General features: G+C 42.8%; 1 protein-coding gene across 4 annotated transcripts in view; it reads right to left on the reverse strand.

The window, feature by feature from the left end:
• CTDSPL (CTD small phosphatase like) overlaps window positions 1-12,720 on the reverse strand; it is a 114,259-nt gene extending 101,539 nt beyond the window's left edge. For all 4 annotated transcript variants that reach the window (XR_008530969.1, XM_054595472.1, XM_054595471.1 and 1 more), the window contains exon 1: window positions 12,598-12,720. Coding sequence is in view for 3 of the 4 variants with exons in the window: in XM_054595472.1 (XP_054451447.1) it covers window positions 12,598-12,676 (79 nt within the window). In the remaining variant the exon portion in view is untranslated. The remainder of the gene's footprint in view (window positions 1-12,597) is intronic.
• Between the last annotated feature and the right edge of the window lie 1,031 nt (window positions 12,721-13,751).

The following is a 13,751-nucleotide window of genomic DNA, read 5'->3' on the forward strand; positions in this document are numbered from 1 at the left end:
ACTTCTCTCTAGTACTAAAAGGCTACATTTATTCAGGCCATGTTGACAAGGTAGAGCAGTTTGTTCTTCAACATACCCTGAAACATTGAAAGCTTAGGTGAAATACTAATTTTGAAAGGTAACAATAGTATTAGTCATCAAATGTTAAGCCAGCTCTCTGAAGTTTTTAAAGTGCTTTAAGTACCAAATTTTAAAAACATTTTGGCAAGTAGCCTTAACACAAATTATAATGACAAAGAAACCTTTCAGTTTTTAACTTGAAGCAGCTACTCAGAATCAAAATGAGCTATTACTTAGGTGATTACATAATCCTTAGGATCCATAAAGACCACTGTTGATTAGGCCCTGGTTTCAGAGAACTATGCCACCAGTGTTTTCAGTTTTGATCCAAAATATAAAAATGTCCACATCCCAACCCAGTGCTAAAAACAGTTCCTAAGTCTTTGCTCCATTTTGTGATGTTATTTCAAAGCCATAAAGGCAAATATTTGCTTAATTTTATTTTAAATAAAGCGCCAAATATGCACTTTTTTTTAAATAGAAAAGATTAAAGAAAACTATTTAAAGAAAGTAGATTTTTTAAAAGACAGGTCATTATAAATACTGAACTTCAAATGTCTGATAAACCAAGACTTATGATCTGGAAAATTAAGTTTTAGGGTATAGATTATACCTTCAACACTATGCACGAGAATCCTTATATTCCCTTTTTTTTTTTTTCCAGTAGTTACAAAATATGCTGATGACCTTAGCAAAATACATTACTATCAAAGGAAATGGGGTGGGGGGGGAAGTGTATTTAACTCCAGAATCATTTGTGCCCAGAGTGTGTCCTGATCTCTGCCAGTTCCTGGCTGAAAGGATCCAGTGACCTTTCATGGGTCCTGGCAACATCATGTATCCCTTCTTCCCACCCCTGACATCATTAAAAGAGAAAAAGCCATTTACCCCACTTCTGGGTATATACCTGAAGGAAATGAAATCATTATCTTGAAGAGATATATGCACCCCCATGTTCATCACATTATTTACAATAGGTAAGACGTAGAAACAGCCTAAGTGTCCATCCATGGTTGAATGAATAAAGAAGATGTGGCATGTACATACAATGAAATATTATTCAGCTAAACAAAGAAGGAAATTCTGCCACTTTTAACGACATAAATGCACCCGGAGGGCGGTATGCTAAATAAAACAAGTCAGACAAAGACAAATACTATATGATCTTAGTTAGATGGGAAATCTATAAAAACCCCAAATTCACAGAAAAAGAGACAAGGTTTGCGGTTGCCAGAGGAAGGAGGTGGGAGGTGGGGAAATTGGGTGGAGGTGGTCATATGGTATAACTTTCAATTAGAAAACAAGTAAGTATTGCAGATATAATGCACAACATGATGACTATAGTTAACAATACTGTATGGTATATATTTAAAAGTTGCTAAGAGAGTAAATCCTGAGTATTCTTATCATAAGGGAAACATTTTTTTTAACGATAAGTGACAGGTGTTAACTAAATTTACTGTGGTAATCATTTCACAATAGAGACATATTTCAAGTCATTATGCTACTGACCTTAAACTTGAACAGTGTTGTATGTCAATTATATCTCACCAAAACTAGAAGATACATAAACAAATACATCCGAATTAAACTGGAAGTTGGGTGGTCCTCCCCGAGAACCCAGTCCTGCCATTTCAGATGGGGCGGCCCTCCACCCCCAGTCGTTGGCCAGCGAGCCCTGTCTAGTGGTCAGGAGTGCCGAATCCAAAGATAAGCTATAACTACTTATTTAAGTGAGTTCTTTCTTTATTGAGTAACAAAATGAAAGATAAGATATGCATTTAAATGTGCTTCCCTGCCAATCAAATAGAATATCAGATCAAAAATACATGTAAATGAGGATACTCACAAACTCTGATCTAAAATTTTGGTGTTAAGACCAAAACTTATGAATCCATTCTTTTAAGAGTGGTTAAACATTTGTCACTGAAGCCCTACTGATCTAGGCATGATTTCACATCGAATTCATTATCATTACTCTTTTGTAGGGGACAATCAGAATTCTTAAAACACTAGCTCAGCTTGACTTTTACATAGCTCATTAGCACCATGTTGAAACAAACCTTTAAAATGACAGCTTTCCCCCAGCCCTCCTGAAAATGCTCACTGTAGGTAGATCTAAAAGTTCACTAGGGGACTGACACTTCCAGGAAGATGGAGTAGACATACCTCTTCCCATTCTCCCCACCAAGGACAGCTAAGACACTGTTTATAAAGCTCACATAAGGAGATTCTGAAAAGTGGAGAGAAGAAAGCAGACTTGCTAGGGACTTCGAGATCTGAAACAACATGGTAGTAATCCGGGCTTCTCGTTTTGCCTCATGCAGCAAAGACGTAGAGCTGAAGAGGCTGGATACAGAGAAACACCAACAGTTTCCAACTAGTGGAGCGGTTGCAGATAGTCGTAATCAAGGGACCAGGAGAAAAAGACAGCCTAGCAAGACAGAAAACTTTCAGACAATGACTGCCCTACTGCAGCCTAACACATACCATACACACACACACACACACACACACACACACGAGCGCGCACATGTCCCACCCCCAGCCATGCCAGCAAAATCCAATGGGTACCTAGAATTCTGCCCTTATCAGAGAGTAAGGACCCAGCACCCCTGTTGGGGTAGTGTCAGAGAAGGCCAAGAGCTGCATCCCTGACAGCTGGTTATACATCCTCCCCTCTCCCATGTGGCCAGTGCAGACCACACAGCTGGCAGGGACTTCTATCCCTACCCAGCAATTCTCTCTTCCCAACCGGGGTGGTGCCAGAGAAGGCAAAGGACGAGTGAGGGCTTCCACCACTGCCTGGCGGTAATGACACCACTCCTACTGCACACAGGAGAGACCATGCGGAAGCTGGAGCCCCCTCCCTTGCCCAGAAGTATCTCAGAAGAGGCCAAGTGGAGATGCTAGACCTCTACCTCTGTCTGGCAGTATCAGGGTAGTGCCGTCCCTCTTCTACTGGAGAAGCGTCAGAGAAGTCCAACTAAACAGTGGGTTTAAACAAGGTTTAGAGTTTTAATGCTTCAGACTTCAATTGTAATGCAGTTGCTATTCAAAGGATCTGAAAATCTCAAACAAAATAAAATAGATACCAAGATCAAAATGATGGAGATGTTACTTTTATCTGACAAAGATTTTAAAGCAGCTTTGATAAAAGCAATTAGGAACACATTTAAAACAAATATAGAAAATAGAAGGCCTCAGCAAAGAGATTCAAGATATACAGAAAAACTAAACAGAAAATTTAGAGCTAAAAAATACAAAAATTGAAATAAAAAGCTCAGTGGGTGGGCTCAATGGCAGAATGGAGGGGACTAGGCACAGATTAATGAACTTGAAGACAGAATATTTAAGACATTACCTAATCTGAATCAACAGAGATTTTTTTAAAAGGTAGCATTGATAAACTTGTGGGGCTATAACAAAGAACCTAATATTTGTGTTTTCAGAGTCCCAGAAGGACAAGAGAAAGGGCAGTACTTAAAAAAGTACTTCAGGAAGCAATGGCTGCAACCTCCCCAAATTTGGCAAGAAACATAACCCTACCAATTGTCAAGAAGCTGAGTGAGCCACAAACAGGACAAACACAAAAAAATACACGCCAAAATATATCATAACTAAACTTCTGAAAACTAAAGATGGTAGTTTATTCTGGAAGACAGTTTGGTAATTTCTTACAAAACTAAAAATATTCTCTCTTTTTTTTTTAATCCTCAAACGAGGACTTTTTTTTTTTATTGCTTTTAAAGATAAAGGAAGAGAGAAACACTAATACAAGAGACAATCATTGGTTGTTTCCTGTATACGCCTGGATGGAGTTTGAACTCGCAACCTAGGTATGTGTCCTGAATGGGAATCAAATCTGCATCCATTCTGCTATGGGACAATGCTCCAACCAATTGAGCCACACCAGCCAAGGCCAAAACTAAAAATATTCTTACCATACAATACAGCAATGGGGCTCCTTGGTTTTTACCCAAGGGTTGAAAATTTACTTTTACAGAAAAATCTGCATACAAATGTTTGCAGCAGCTTTATTCATAATTGCTAAAACTTCGAAGCAACCATAAAGTTCTTCAGTAAGTGAATACAAACTGTGGTGCATCCAGACAATGGAATACTATTCGGCACTAAAAAGAAATGAGCTATTAAGTCATGAAGAAAAAGAGAGGAAACTTAAATGCATATTAGTAAGTAAAAAAAGCCAATCTGAAAAGGCTACATAATTCTGACGATGTGATATTCCAACCATGTGGTAGTCTAGAAGAGACAAAACTATGGAGAGAGTTAAAAAGATCAGTGGTTGCCAGGATTTGGGGAAGAGAGAGGAACGAATAAGCAGAACAGGGAGGATTTTTTACGACAGTGAAACTATTCTGTATGATGCTGTAATGATGGATACATACCATTATACATTTGTCAAAATCCACAGAATGTACAACGCCAAGGCTGAACCCTTATGTAAACTGTAAACTGGGTGTCAGTGTAGGTTCATTGACTGTAACAATGTACTGCTCTGGTGCAGGTCATCAATAGTATTAATAGTGGGAGGGGGAAGCTGTGTGTGTGTGGAGGGGGCTCAACATTATATGGGAATTGTCTTTACCTTCTGTTCAACTTTGCTGTAAACCTAAAACTGCTCTAAAAAATGAAGTCTATTAAGAGTACAGTGAACTGAGTGAAAATGAAAACATAACATACCAAAATTTGTAGGATGTTGTAAAAGTAGAGTTAAGAGAAAAACATGTAGTACTAAATGCATACATTAGGAAAGAAGAAAAGTCTCAAATTAATAATCAAAGCTCTCCTCCATGAACCTAGAAGAGCAAAATAAACCCAAATCAAGCAGGAGGAGGAAATAATAAAATAACACAGATAATGGAGTTGAAACATAAAAGCAATCGAGAAAAATCAATGAAACATAGAGTTGGTTCTTTGTACAGATCAAGAAAATTGAGAAACCTCTAGTAAGACTGACAAAAAATAAGATGGAAGACACAAATGAACAATATCAGAAATAAAACAGGGGATATCACTTCAGACCCCATACAGGTAACAAGGGAATAGTACTATGAAGAATTATATACACAAATTTGACAATTTAGATGAAATGGATAAAATCTCAAAAAACAAAAACTGCAAAAACTTACCCAATATGAAAGAGATACTTCGACCAGCTCTGTAACTATTAAGAAAATTGAATTTGTAGTTAAAAACTCCCCCAAATAGATATCTCTAGGCCCAGATGATTTCACTACAGAATTAACACCAATTTTACATAATCTCCCTTAGAAAAGAGAAGAGAGAACACTTCTCAATTTATTTTATGGAGCTGAATACTAAACCAAATAAAGACAATTAAAACAAAACAGAACAAAACAACAAAAAGCTGTAGAGCAATATCACTCATGAATACAGATACAAAAAATTTTAATAAAATATTAGCAAATAGAATTCACCAATATACAAAAAGAATTATATACCACACCATGAGGCTTATGCTAGGGATATTCAAAAACCCATCAACGTAATCCTCCATATTAATAGACTAAAGAAGAAAACTCACATGATCATATTGATTGATGCAGTAAAAGCACATGACAAAATTCAACATTCATTCTTGATAAAACACTCTCAAAGTTTGGGATTCAGAGGAACTTCTTCAACCTGATAAAGTCATCAACAACAACAAAAAAAAACAAATGCAATCCTACATCTGACATTTTATTTAATGGTAAAAGAGTGTTGGAAAGAAGATAAAGACATCCATTCTTACCATTCATATTCAATATACTTTTAGAAGTTCTAGTCAATGCAATAAAGAAAAAGAAATAAAAGGCATACAAATCAGAAATGACGAAACAGAATTGGTCTTATTTGGTGACATGTTTGTCTATGTAAAAATCCCTAAGAAATCTACAAAGCTGCTTACAACTAAAAAATGAGCTCAGCAAGGCCACAGGATAAAAGAAAAACATACAAAAATCTATTGTATTTCTACATACTAGTCATACTATACTATATAGTTCTATATACTGAACACTTTTGAACACTAAGATTAAAAATATAACAAAATCACTTTAAAAAAGAAACAGATGAAAATCTAACAAAACATTAACAGAACTTGTATGCTAAAAATTATACAACCCAGATGAAAGAATATCTAAATAAATGAAGAGATACACTGCATTCATGGGTTGAAGACTTAGCACAGTAAAGATGTCAATTCTCCCCAAATTGATATTTAGGTTTAATTCAATTTCTATCAAAATTTCAACAAGATTTTTGTAGACATAGACAAGATTATTGTACAGTTTATATAAAATACAATAACAGTAGGAGAGCTAAAACAATTTTGAAAGAGAACAAAAGTTGGAAGAGTCAGTCTATCTTAATCCAAGATGTAATATTTAGCTATAGTAATCAAGACTGCACGGTATACACAGATATAAAGACACATATATCAATGGAACAAAATAAAGAAACCAGAAAGAGATCTATACAAATATGCTGAACTGATTTTTTACAAAAATGCAAAAGAAATTCAAAAGAAGGATGGCCTTTCCAACAAATGTGCCTGAAGTGATTAGAGCCCACAGGCAAAATAATCGAACCTAAGTTTTTCACCTTAATAAACAAATTAACTTAGAACGGATCATGGTCTAAAATGTGAAATGTAAAAACTACAAAACTTTTTAAAAAAATAATAAGAGAAATTCTTTGAGATATAGTGCTAGATAAAAGAGCTCTTAGACTTGACATCAAAAATATAATCAATAAAAGGAAAAACTAATATATTGCATGTTAAAATTAAAAATTTTTTCTCTGCAAAGCATCCTGTTAGGAGGATGAAAAGACAATCTACAGACGAGAAAATATTTGCAAACCACTTATATAACAAAGGACTAATATCTAGACTATGTCAAGAATTCTCAAAACTCAACAGTAAAAAGAAAAAATCCAAACAAGCAATAGGGACATCTCACCAAAGATATATAGCATATAAAAAGTTGTTTAATATCATTAGCCATTAGGGAAATGCAAATTAAAACCATAACGTGACACCACTATACACTTCGCAGAATGGCTACTATAAAAATAGTGACAACATCAAATGCTGGTGAGGATGCAGAGAAAGTGAATGACTCACACACATTGTTGGTGAGAACGTGAATGGTACATTGATTCTGGAAAACAGTTTGGCAATTTCTTTAAAAAGTAAATATACAACTACCATCTGACCCAGCAATTGTACGTCTGAGTATTGATTCCTGAGAAATAAAGACTTGTGTTTGCATAAAACCTGTACTCTAATGATTATAGCAGCTTTACTTGTAACAGCCAAAATCCAGAAACAACTCTGGTATCCTTCAAAGAGTGAATGTTTAAACAAATGGTGGTATATCTACCTCATGGAATACTACTCAGCAATAAAAAAAGAACAAACTATTAATACAAACAACAACCTGGGTGAAAACCCAGAGAATTATGCTATATGAAAGAAAAAAGTCAATTCTAAGATCACATATTGTTTGATTCCACTTATATACATTCCTAAAATGACGACGCCTCAGAAATGAAGAACAGACTAGTGGCTGCCAATAAGTCGCAGGTAGGGATGGGAGGGACGGAGGTGTGGCTATAAAAGGGCACCATGAGGGACCTTCCTGGGGATGGAAATTTTCTGTATTGTGACTATGTCAACATTCGGATTTTGTGCTATAGCTTTGCAAGATGTTAACATCCGGGGGGAAGTGGGTAGAAGGGATGGGAGATCTCTGTGTGATTTCCTACAACAGCATGCAAATCTACAGTTATCTTTAAATAAAATGTCTAATTTTAAAAAGTTAGACTGAATCTACTTCAAATCTCTGGCATCTGAAAGAACTATAGCTCCCAAGAGTCTTCTTGATGTAATTTTGTTAGCAGCTCAAAGGTTAAAGGTTTCTAAGTTAAGTTTAAGTGCTGCAAACATTTGGGAGAAATCTACCTAGCACCTTGGGCCAAAATATCTAGGAAAACAAATTTGCCTACAAAAATCTAGTCAAGGGGCATGTATTAGCTTACAAAGTAACCATTTAGCTAGAGTTGATATGTTCTTGCTAATACTGCATTTTAATTGAGGGCTTTTTGTTTGATTATTGTTCAATTCCCTTAAATTACTAATGTCTCTTTTCCTCCAAACAGTTAGGGGGATGTTCTTTTCTATTTTAGTTTAAAAAATTTCATCTGTAAAACACAGGTACATTGTAATTTCACTCACTTCCATCCCAGTCTTCTCTCCAGAGAAAATCTTTGTTGTCAGTTTCAAGTATTTCTTTCTAGATTTTTGTATTTCTAGACATACATACAGCTTTGCATGTGAGTGTTTTTAGGAAGACAGAATCATACTATTTATACTGTTTTTCAAATTCCTCTCATCCCCTGCCCCCCGCCCCTGCCTTTAAAATGTCTTGGAAATTTACATGTCAGTGTATTTAGATCTGATTTAACTCATTCTTTTCAATTGCTTGCAATAGTCTGGTATCGATGCACCGTAGTCTAATTGTTTGCCCACTGACCCTCAAGAAGGCTCCAGCTTTGGCTGTTGGAAGCAATGTAGCCATCAGTGAAAGTTCTGTACATGTTTCTTTGAGCACATATGAAGATTATTTCCCTAGGAGAGAAACCCAGAACTAGAACTGGAGCTTTGAAGGTATGGCCAACATTGTTGACTGACTGAACTACCCACCACCTGTTCCCACTCATTTCCAATCATCTCTCCTCCTCCCACAACAAAGGCTAAAAAAGCTGGAAATTCACTTTGCTTATAGCTAGGGGTGCCACGTGACCCAGTTCTGGCCAATTAAACATCAGCAAAAGTGTGCTAAGGTGACCCTAGGAATGCTTTTGCTTTCTGGGTAAAAGGGATAGACACTACCAGCACCGTCCCTGTTTTCGGCCCTGAGGGTGGCAGTGGTGTCCGGAGGGGTGGCGGGCCCGAGGGGTGGCGGGCCCTCTTACGTGCAGGAAAGCCTTAGAGACTCAGGATGATGTCAGCCCTGACCAATGAGGTGGGGAATCAAGGCCGGCAGTAGCCCATCTCCAGGCTGCATGTTAGGTGAGAAGAAGGAACTCCTACACTGGTGTAAGCTGCAGTATGAGCCTGGTTTTCTGTTAACTTGTAGCCAAATGATTCAGTACTAAATTACTCTCTAAAAAATCAGTACTCACAAAAATGATCTCACAAAAATCTTTAAGAGTATCCATTTCCTAAAACTTTTATTTACTTAGGATGTTGTCAGTCATTTAAATGTTTAACCAAGCTGGCATGAGAATGTTTCATATGAAGTGGAGTGTCACTTCATATATTTATTGGGCATTTGGATTTCCTCTTCTATGACTTTCCTGTTTATATCCCTTGACTACTTTTCTGCTGCATTGACTTTTTCTTATTGATTTGTAAGAGTCAGTTTCCAGATAGCAAAGCAGGCTGAATTAAACTCCCGGGGAAATTTGGTTCTGCATTTTTACACTATCAATCAAGTCAAACGCAACTAAGAAGTAAAACTTCCATGACGGGCCAGGCTGACAGTGACAATTGTGACAGTCATCTCTGAGTGGTACACTACCACATAACAGTGCGTCAACAAGTAATTCAGTTCGTGCAAAACACTACAGCCCACGCTTAGCCCTTCCTTTACAAATCCACACTTTAAGCAAGGCTTATAAAATAGTGACACACCAGCGACCCAGGCAGAATCCTTAACATCCATCCTCTCCTAGCAAACCAAAGGGGCAGTCGTTATGATTCCCATTTCACGGAATAAAGGATGAAAGTAATCTTTTAAAACCAACCATTTCTTTCCTACCACAAAACCTGCAACATTCCAGGTCCCATATTCAAAAACAAAATGATTAAGTGTTTACCTGAAGTTATGTAAAATATATTGCGCCTATCTAAATACATCAGCATGCTTAAGTTAGCAGCATTGCTAAACCTGTTGAGTGGTTTATGAATCTAAAGAAGCTGTTCCAAAGTTTGGCTCCAAGTTTATCGCCACACTACAGTTAACCAAAATTATTTCCATTTTTTTAAAATGAAAGAAAAAATCAGGTAGGATTTTTAATGTTTCAGCAAGAAGCTACTAGCTAGCTATCCTACCCCAGATCAAGAAGGCAAAGAATTTCTCTAATCAGTTAACAATCAACCAGTCTGACACTAGAAAACAAACAAAATGAGCTGTTAAAGATGATAAAAGACTGTGGTGAAAAGCAGTGTAAACAAGTAGAACAGAACATGCACGGTCCTGAGTATTTGGACATGGTTTGGATTTTGGATAGATGGACTCTAAAAAGCCTAGCAGCTAGAGGGAAACAGAAAACTGGGGAGGCCCCAGCTCCAGGAGTCAGGTGTGGGCCGGTAGGAGGGCCGAGGCCCTGACAAATACTTCTTTGCTCTATGCCACGCCTCTCCAAATACTTCTTTGCTTTATACCACGCCTCTCCTCGCAGAGCTGTGGATTCTCTCTCTGGCAAAGCATCACACAAAGCACTCAATCCACAGCGGGTGAGGAGCACATGCATCAGACCTCCTTGATGCCTCTACCGGAGGGGACACACCCAGCCCAGAGCCTGCAGGCCAGGGCCCCAAAACTGACAATTCTTATGGCAGGACGATCAGACCACCTAGGTGCTGCCAGCTTAGGCCCCAGGTTGACATGGAGGTTTACCTGGAGCCACCCTCTTGTAGAATTTTTTTAGCCAGTTTGTACAAAGGCACAGAAAAATGCCTGGGGGAGCTTGAATTCTCAGTTTACAGAAAAGAAAACAAGTCTGCAGACACAATGTTTACAGTCTACAAAAGTGCCAATGGGTTGACAAATTCCCCAATCTGAAGATACTTCTGGTGGTTTCTTGCATTTTCCAGGTGGGCTGGAGGTCCCTGCTTGGGGAGACACAGTGGAGTGTTCCCTCGCGCTACCTGGCTTCCTCCGATGGGCTGCGCACCTCACCCCACGGGCACAGCAAGGGTGACAACACATTGAAAGAAATCTGACCCTGTTTCAAAGTCAGGCGTGGCCAGGCCAGGCTTGCAGAGGTCCTGGTGGGCTGCGCCTGACCTCCATCCAGGTGTTTACTGGGGCATAGCAGTAAGAAAGTGAGGTGAACTTTAGTCACCAGAACAAAACAAGCCAGATTCCTTGGCCCTTCAAAAACAGCCTGTCCACCCCTCAGGACAGCTCAGTGAGGAACCGTGAGCAGGTCACCAAGTCTCAGAGAGGGGCAGAGACGAAAAGGAAAAGAGGAAGAAGGAAAGAGAAGAGAGTGATGGGACCAAAATGTGCCCAAACCAAACCATGTGCAGCAGCAGCACAGTGCTGGCTCACTGGAAAAGGACCCACCTGGCACCCTTAGGGCTCCCTGAGTACCTGTTAGAGCTGGGTCCCGAATGGGCCCAGGGAGAACCAGGCTTTGCAGGTGCCCCTAACAGGCTGGTGTCACTGAGACTGCAAAGAGCAGGGGCGGGGCACTTAGCACTGTGCACTCCCCGCCCGCCCGCAACTACCACTTGCACAACCACCTAAACATACCCAGGCACACAGCCTCACTGTCTGGTGGACACATACAGCACAGGCAGGCACACACATCTGCATACACAGCCTTAGTGTGTGAGTGCACACACACACTCTCCCAGTGCCCACTCAGTGGCATGGGAACATAATCTCTCTCTCTCTCTCTCTCTCTCTCTCTCTCTCTCACACACACACACACACACACACACACACACACACAAACTCCATCAGGAGTGAATACACATACATCTCTGCAGGCTCACACTTATGCAAGCAAAGATGTCTCTATCTCTCTCACATCCCCCGTGCCCCCCCACCGGCCCCCCCCAATCTCAGGCGCGCACGCATGTGCCTGCACACATGCGCGCGCACACACACATATCCTACAACCTCTGAGGTACCTACAAACCTCTACATAAGATACACAAACTCACAGCCCGTTAGGGAAACAGGGAAACACTCACTCACAGCCTGTTAGGCACACAGCCATCCTTACAATATTAGTTGGAGTGTGCACACACAGTAACACACACACTCACAACCCATCAGGCACATGCCCACAGTCACAGCCTCTGTCTTGTGCACACACATCCTTCTAACCCCTCTGTCTAGTGCACACACAAAACCTACCAGGGTACACGCACTCACAACCTGCCAGGAACACACACCCGCTCACAACTTCTCTGTCGGCGTGAGCGCAAACACAAACTCCCAGCCGGCCAGGGTCACCCCGCACACTCACGACCTCCTGCTGAGATGCACGCACAACCCACACGCTCCCCGCTGGCGCAGGCACGCTTGGCCTATCTCCGCCGGCACACGCACACTCACAGCCTGCCCTGCGGGGGTACCCCACACCCCCGCACCCTCGCGGCCGGGCACACCCGTCCCCTAGGCGGTGCCAGCGCTGGACAGCAAACTCCGGAGGTGCGGGTTGTGCACACACCCCCGGTCCACAGCTGCCCGTGCCCCTCCTCACCTTTCTCGCCGGCGCTCCGCGCCCGGCCCTCGTCCTCCTTGGGGTTGGTCACCTGGGTGATGATGGCCGGGCCGTCCATGGGTGCGCGGCGCGGCGGCCGCCCACCGGCCCGGCCCCCCGCCTGCCAGGCGCGCGGGGGCGCGGCGCGGGGGGCGCGCGGGGCCGCGGGCCGGGGGGGCGCTCGCCGCCGCCGCCGCCTGGGCGCGCCCGCCGCCCGGCCCCGCGCTTTGGGAGAGGCGGCCCGCGCCGGTGTCCCAGCTCTCGCCGCCGCCGCCGCTGGGCTTGAGCGGCCGCCGCCTCGTCACCATGAACCCCGGAGCCGCGCCCGGGAGAGCCGCGCACCGGGAGGTGGAGAGGGAGGCCGGGCGCCGGGGGAAGCGGGAGCTGGCGAGGGGGAAGGAGCGAACGCGGAGCGAGGGCGGGAGAGAGGGAGGGAAGAAGGGAGGGAGCGAGGGAAAGAAGGAGGGCGGGCGGGTGGGTGTGTCCCGGCCCAGGGACCGGCCTCCGTCGCCGCCGGCGGCTCTGCCAGCCAGCCCCGGGGGGAGAGGGGTGCGGGGTGAGATGGAGGCGGTGAGTGTGGGGCGGGAGGGGCCGCGCGCTTTGGGGGGTCCTTGGCAGATGAGTGAGGTAAGAGTTAGGAGTGTAGGGGATTTCACAGGGGTTCTGGCGGTAGATGTGAGGGGCCTGGGGCATATGGGGGGTGTCTGGGGGCTGGAAAAATGGGTGGGGTGAGGGGCCTAGGGTGTGAGGGATGTGGGGAGGAGTCTGGCAGACCAGTGGGGTGAGAGGCGTGGGGCTCTTAGCAGGGCTCGTGGGTGTGTGGTGGGGTACAAGGTGGTGCGCGGTGTGGAGACCTGGGCGGTGAGGAGGGATCGCATGGCTGCGGGAGTGAGGGTGGGCCCTGGGGAGGGATATTTACCCGGAAGAGGCAAGAGAAGTATGGGGTGGACAGTGGGATGGAAGTGGGGGGGGATCCCGTGAGCGTGCTTTGGAGGCGATGTCGAGGGGCGTCCCGGCTCGGGAACCGAGGAGCAGGAACGTAGGCAGGAGGGCCCGGGTGTGCCGATGCAGAGGCTGCCAAGGAATGGTGGCTTATACCGAGGCGGTTCTCGGAGGGGTCCTGGGTGCTGCTGTAAGGAAGTCCCCGGGGTTGC

This window comes from Pteronotus mesoamericanus, unplaced genomic scaffold, assembly GCF_021234165.1.
Source record: "Pteronotus mesoamericanus isolate MK-2021 breed Mesoamerican mustached bat unplaced genomic scaffold, CSHL_Meso_final scaffold_54, whole genome shotgun sequence".
NCBI lineage: Eukaryota > Metazoa > Chordata > Mammalia > Chiroptera > Mormoopidae > Pteronotus > Pteronotus mesoamericanus.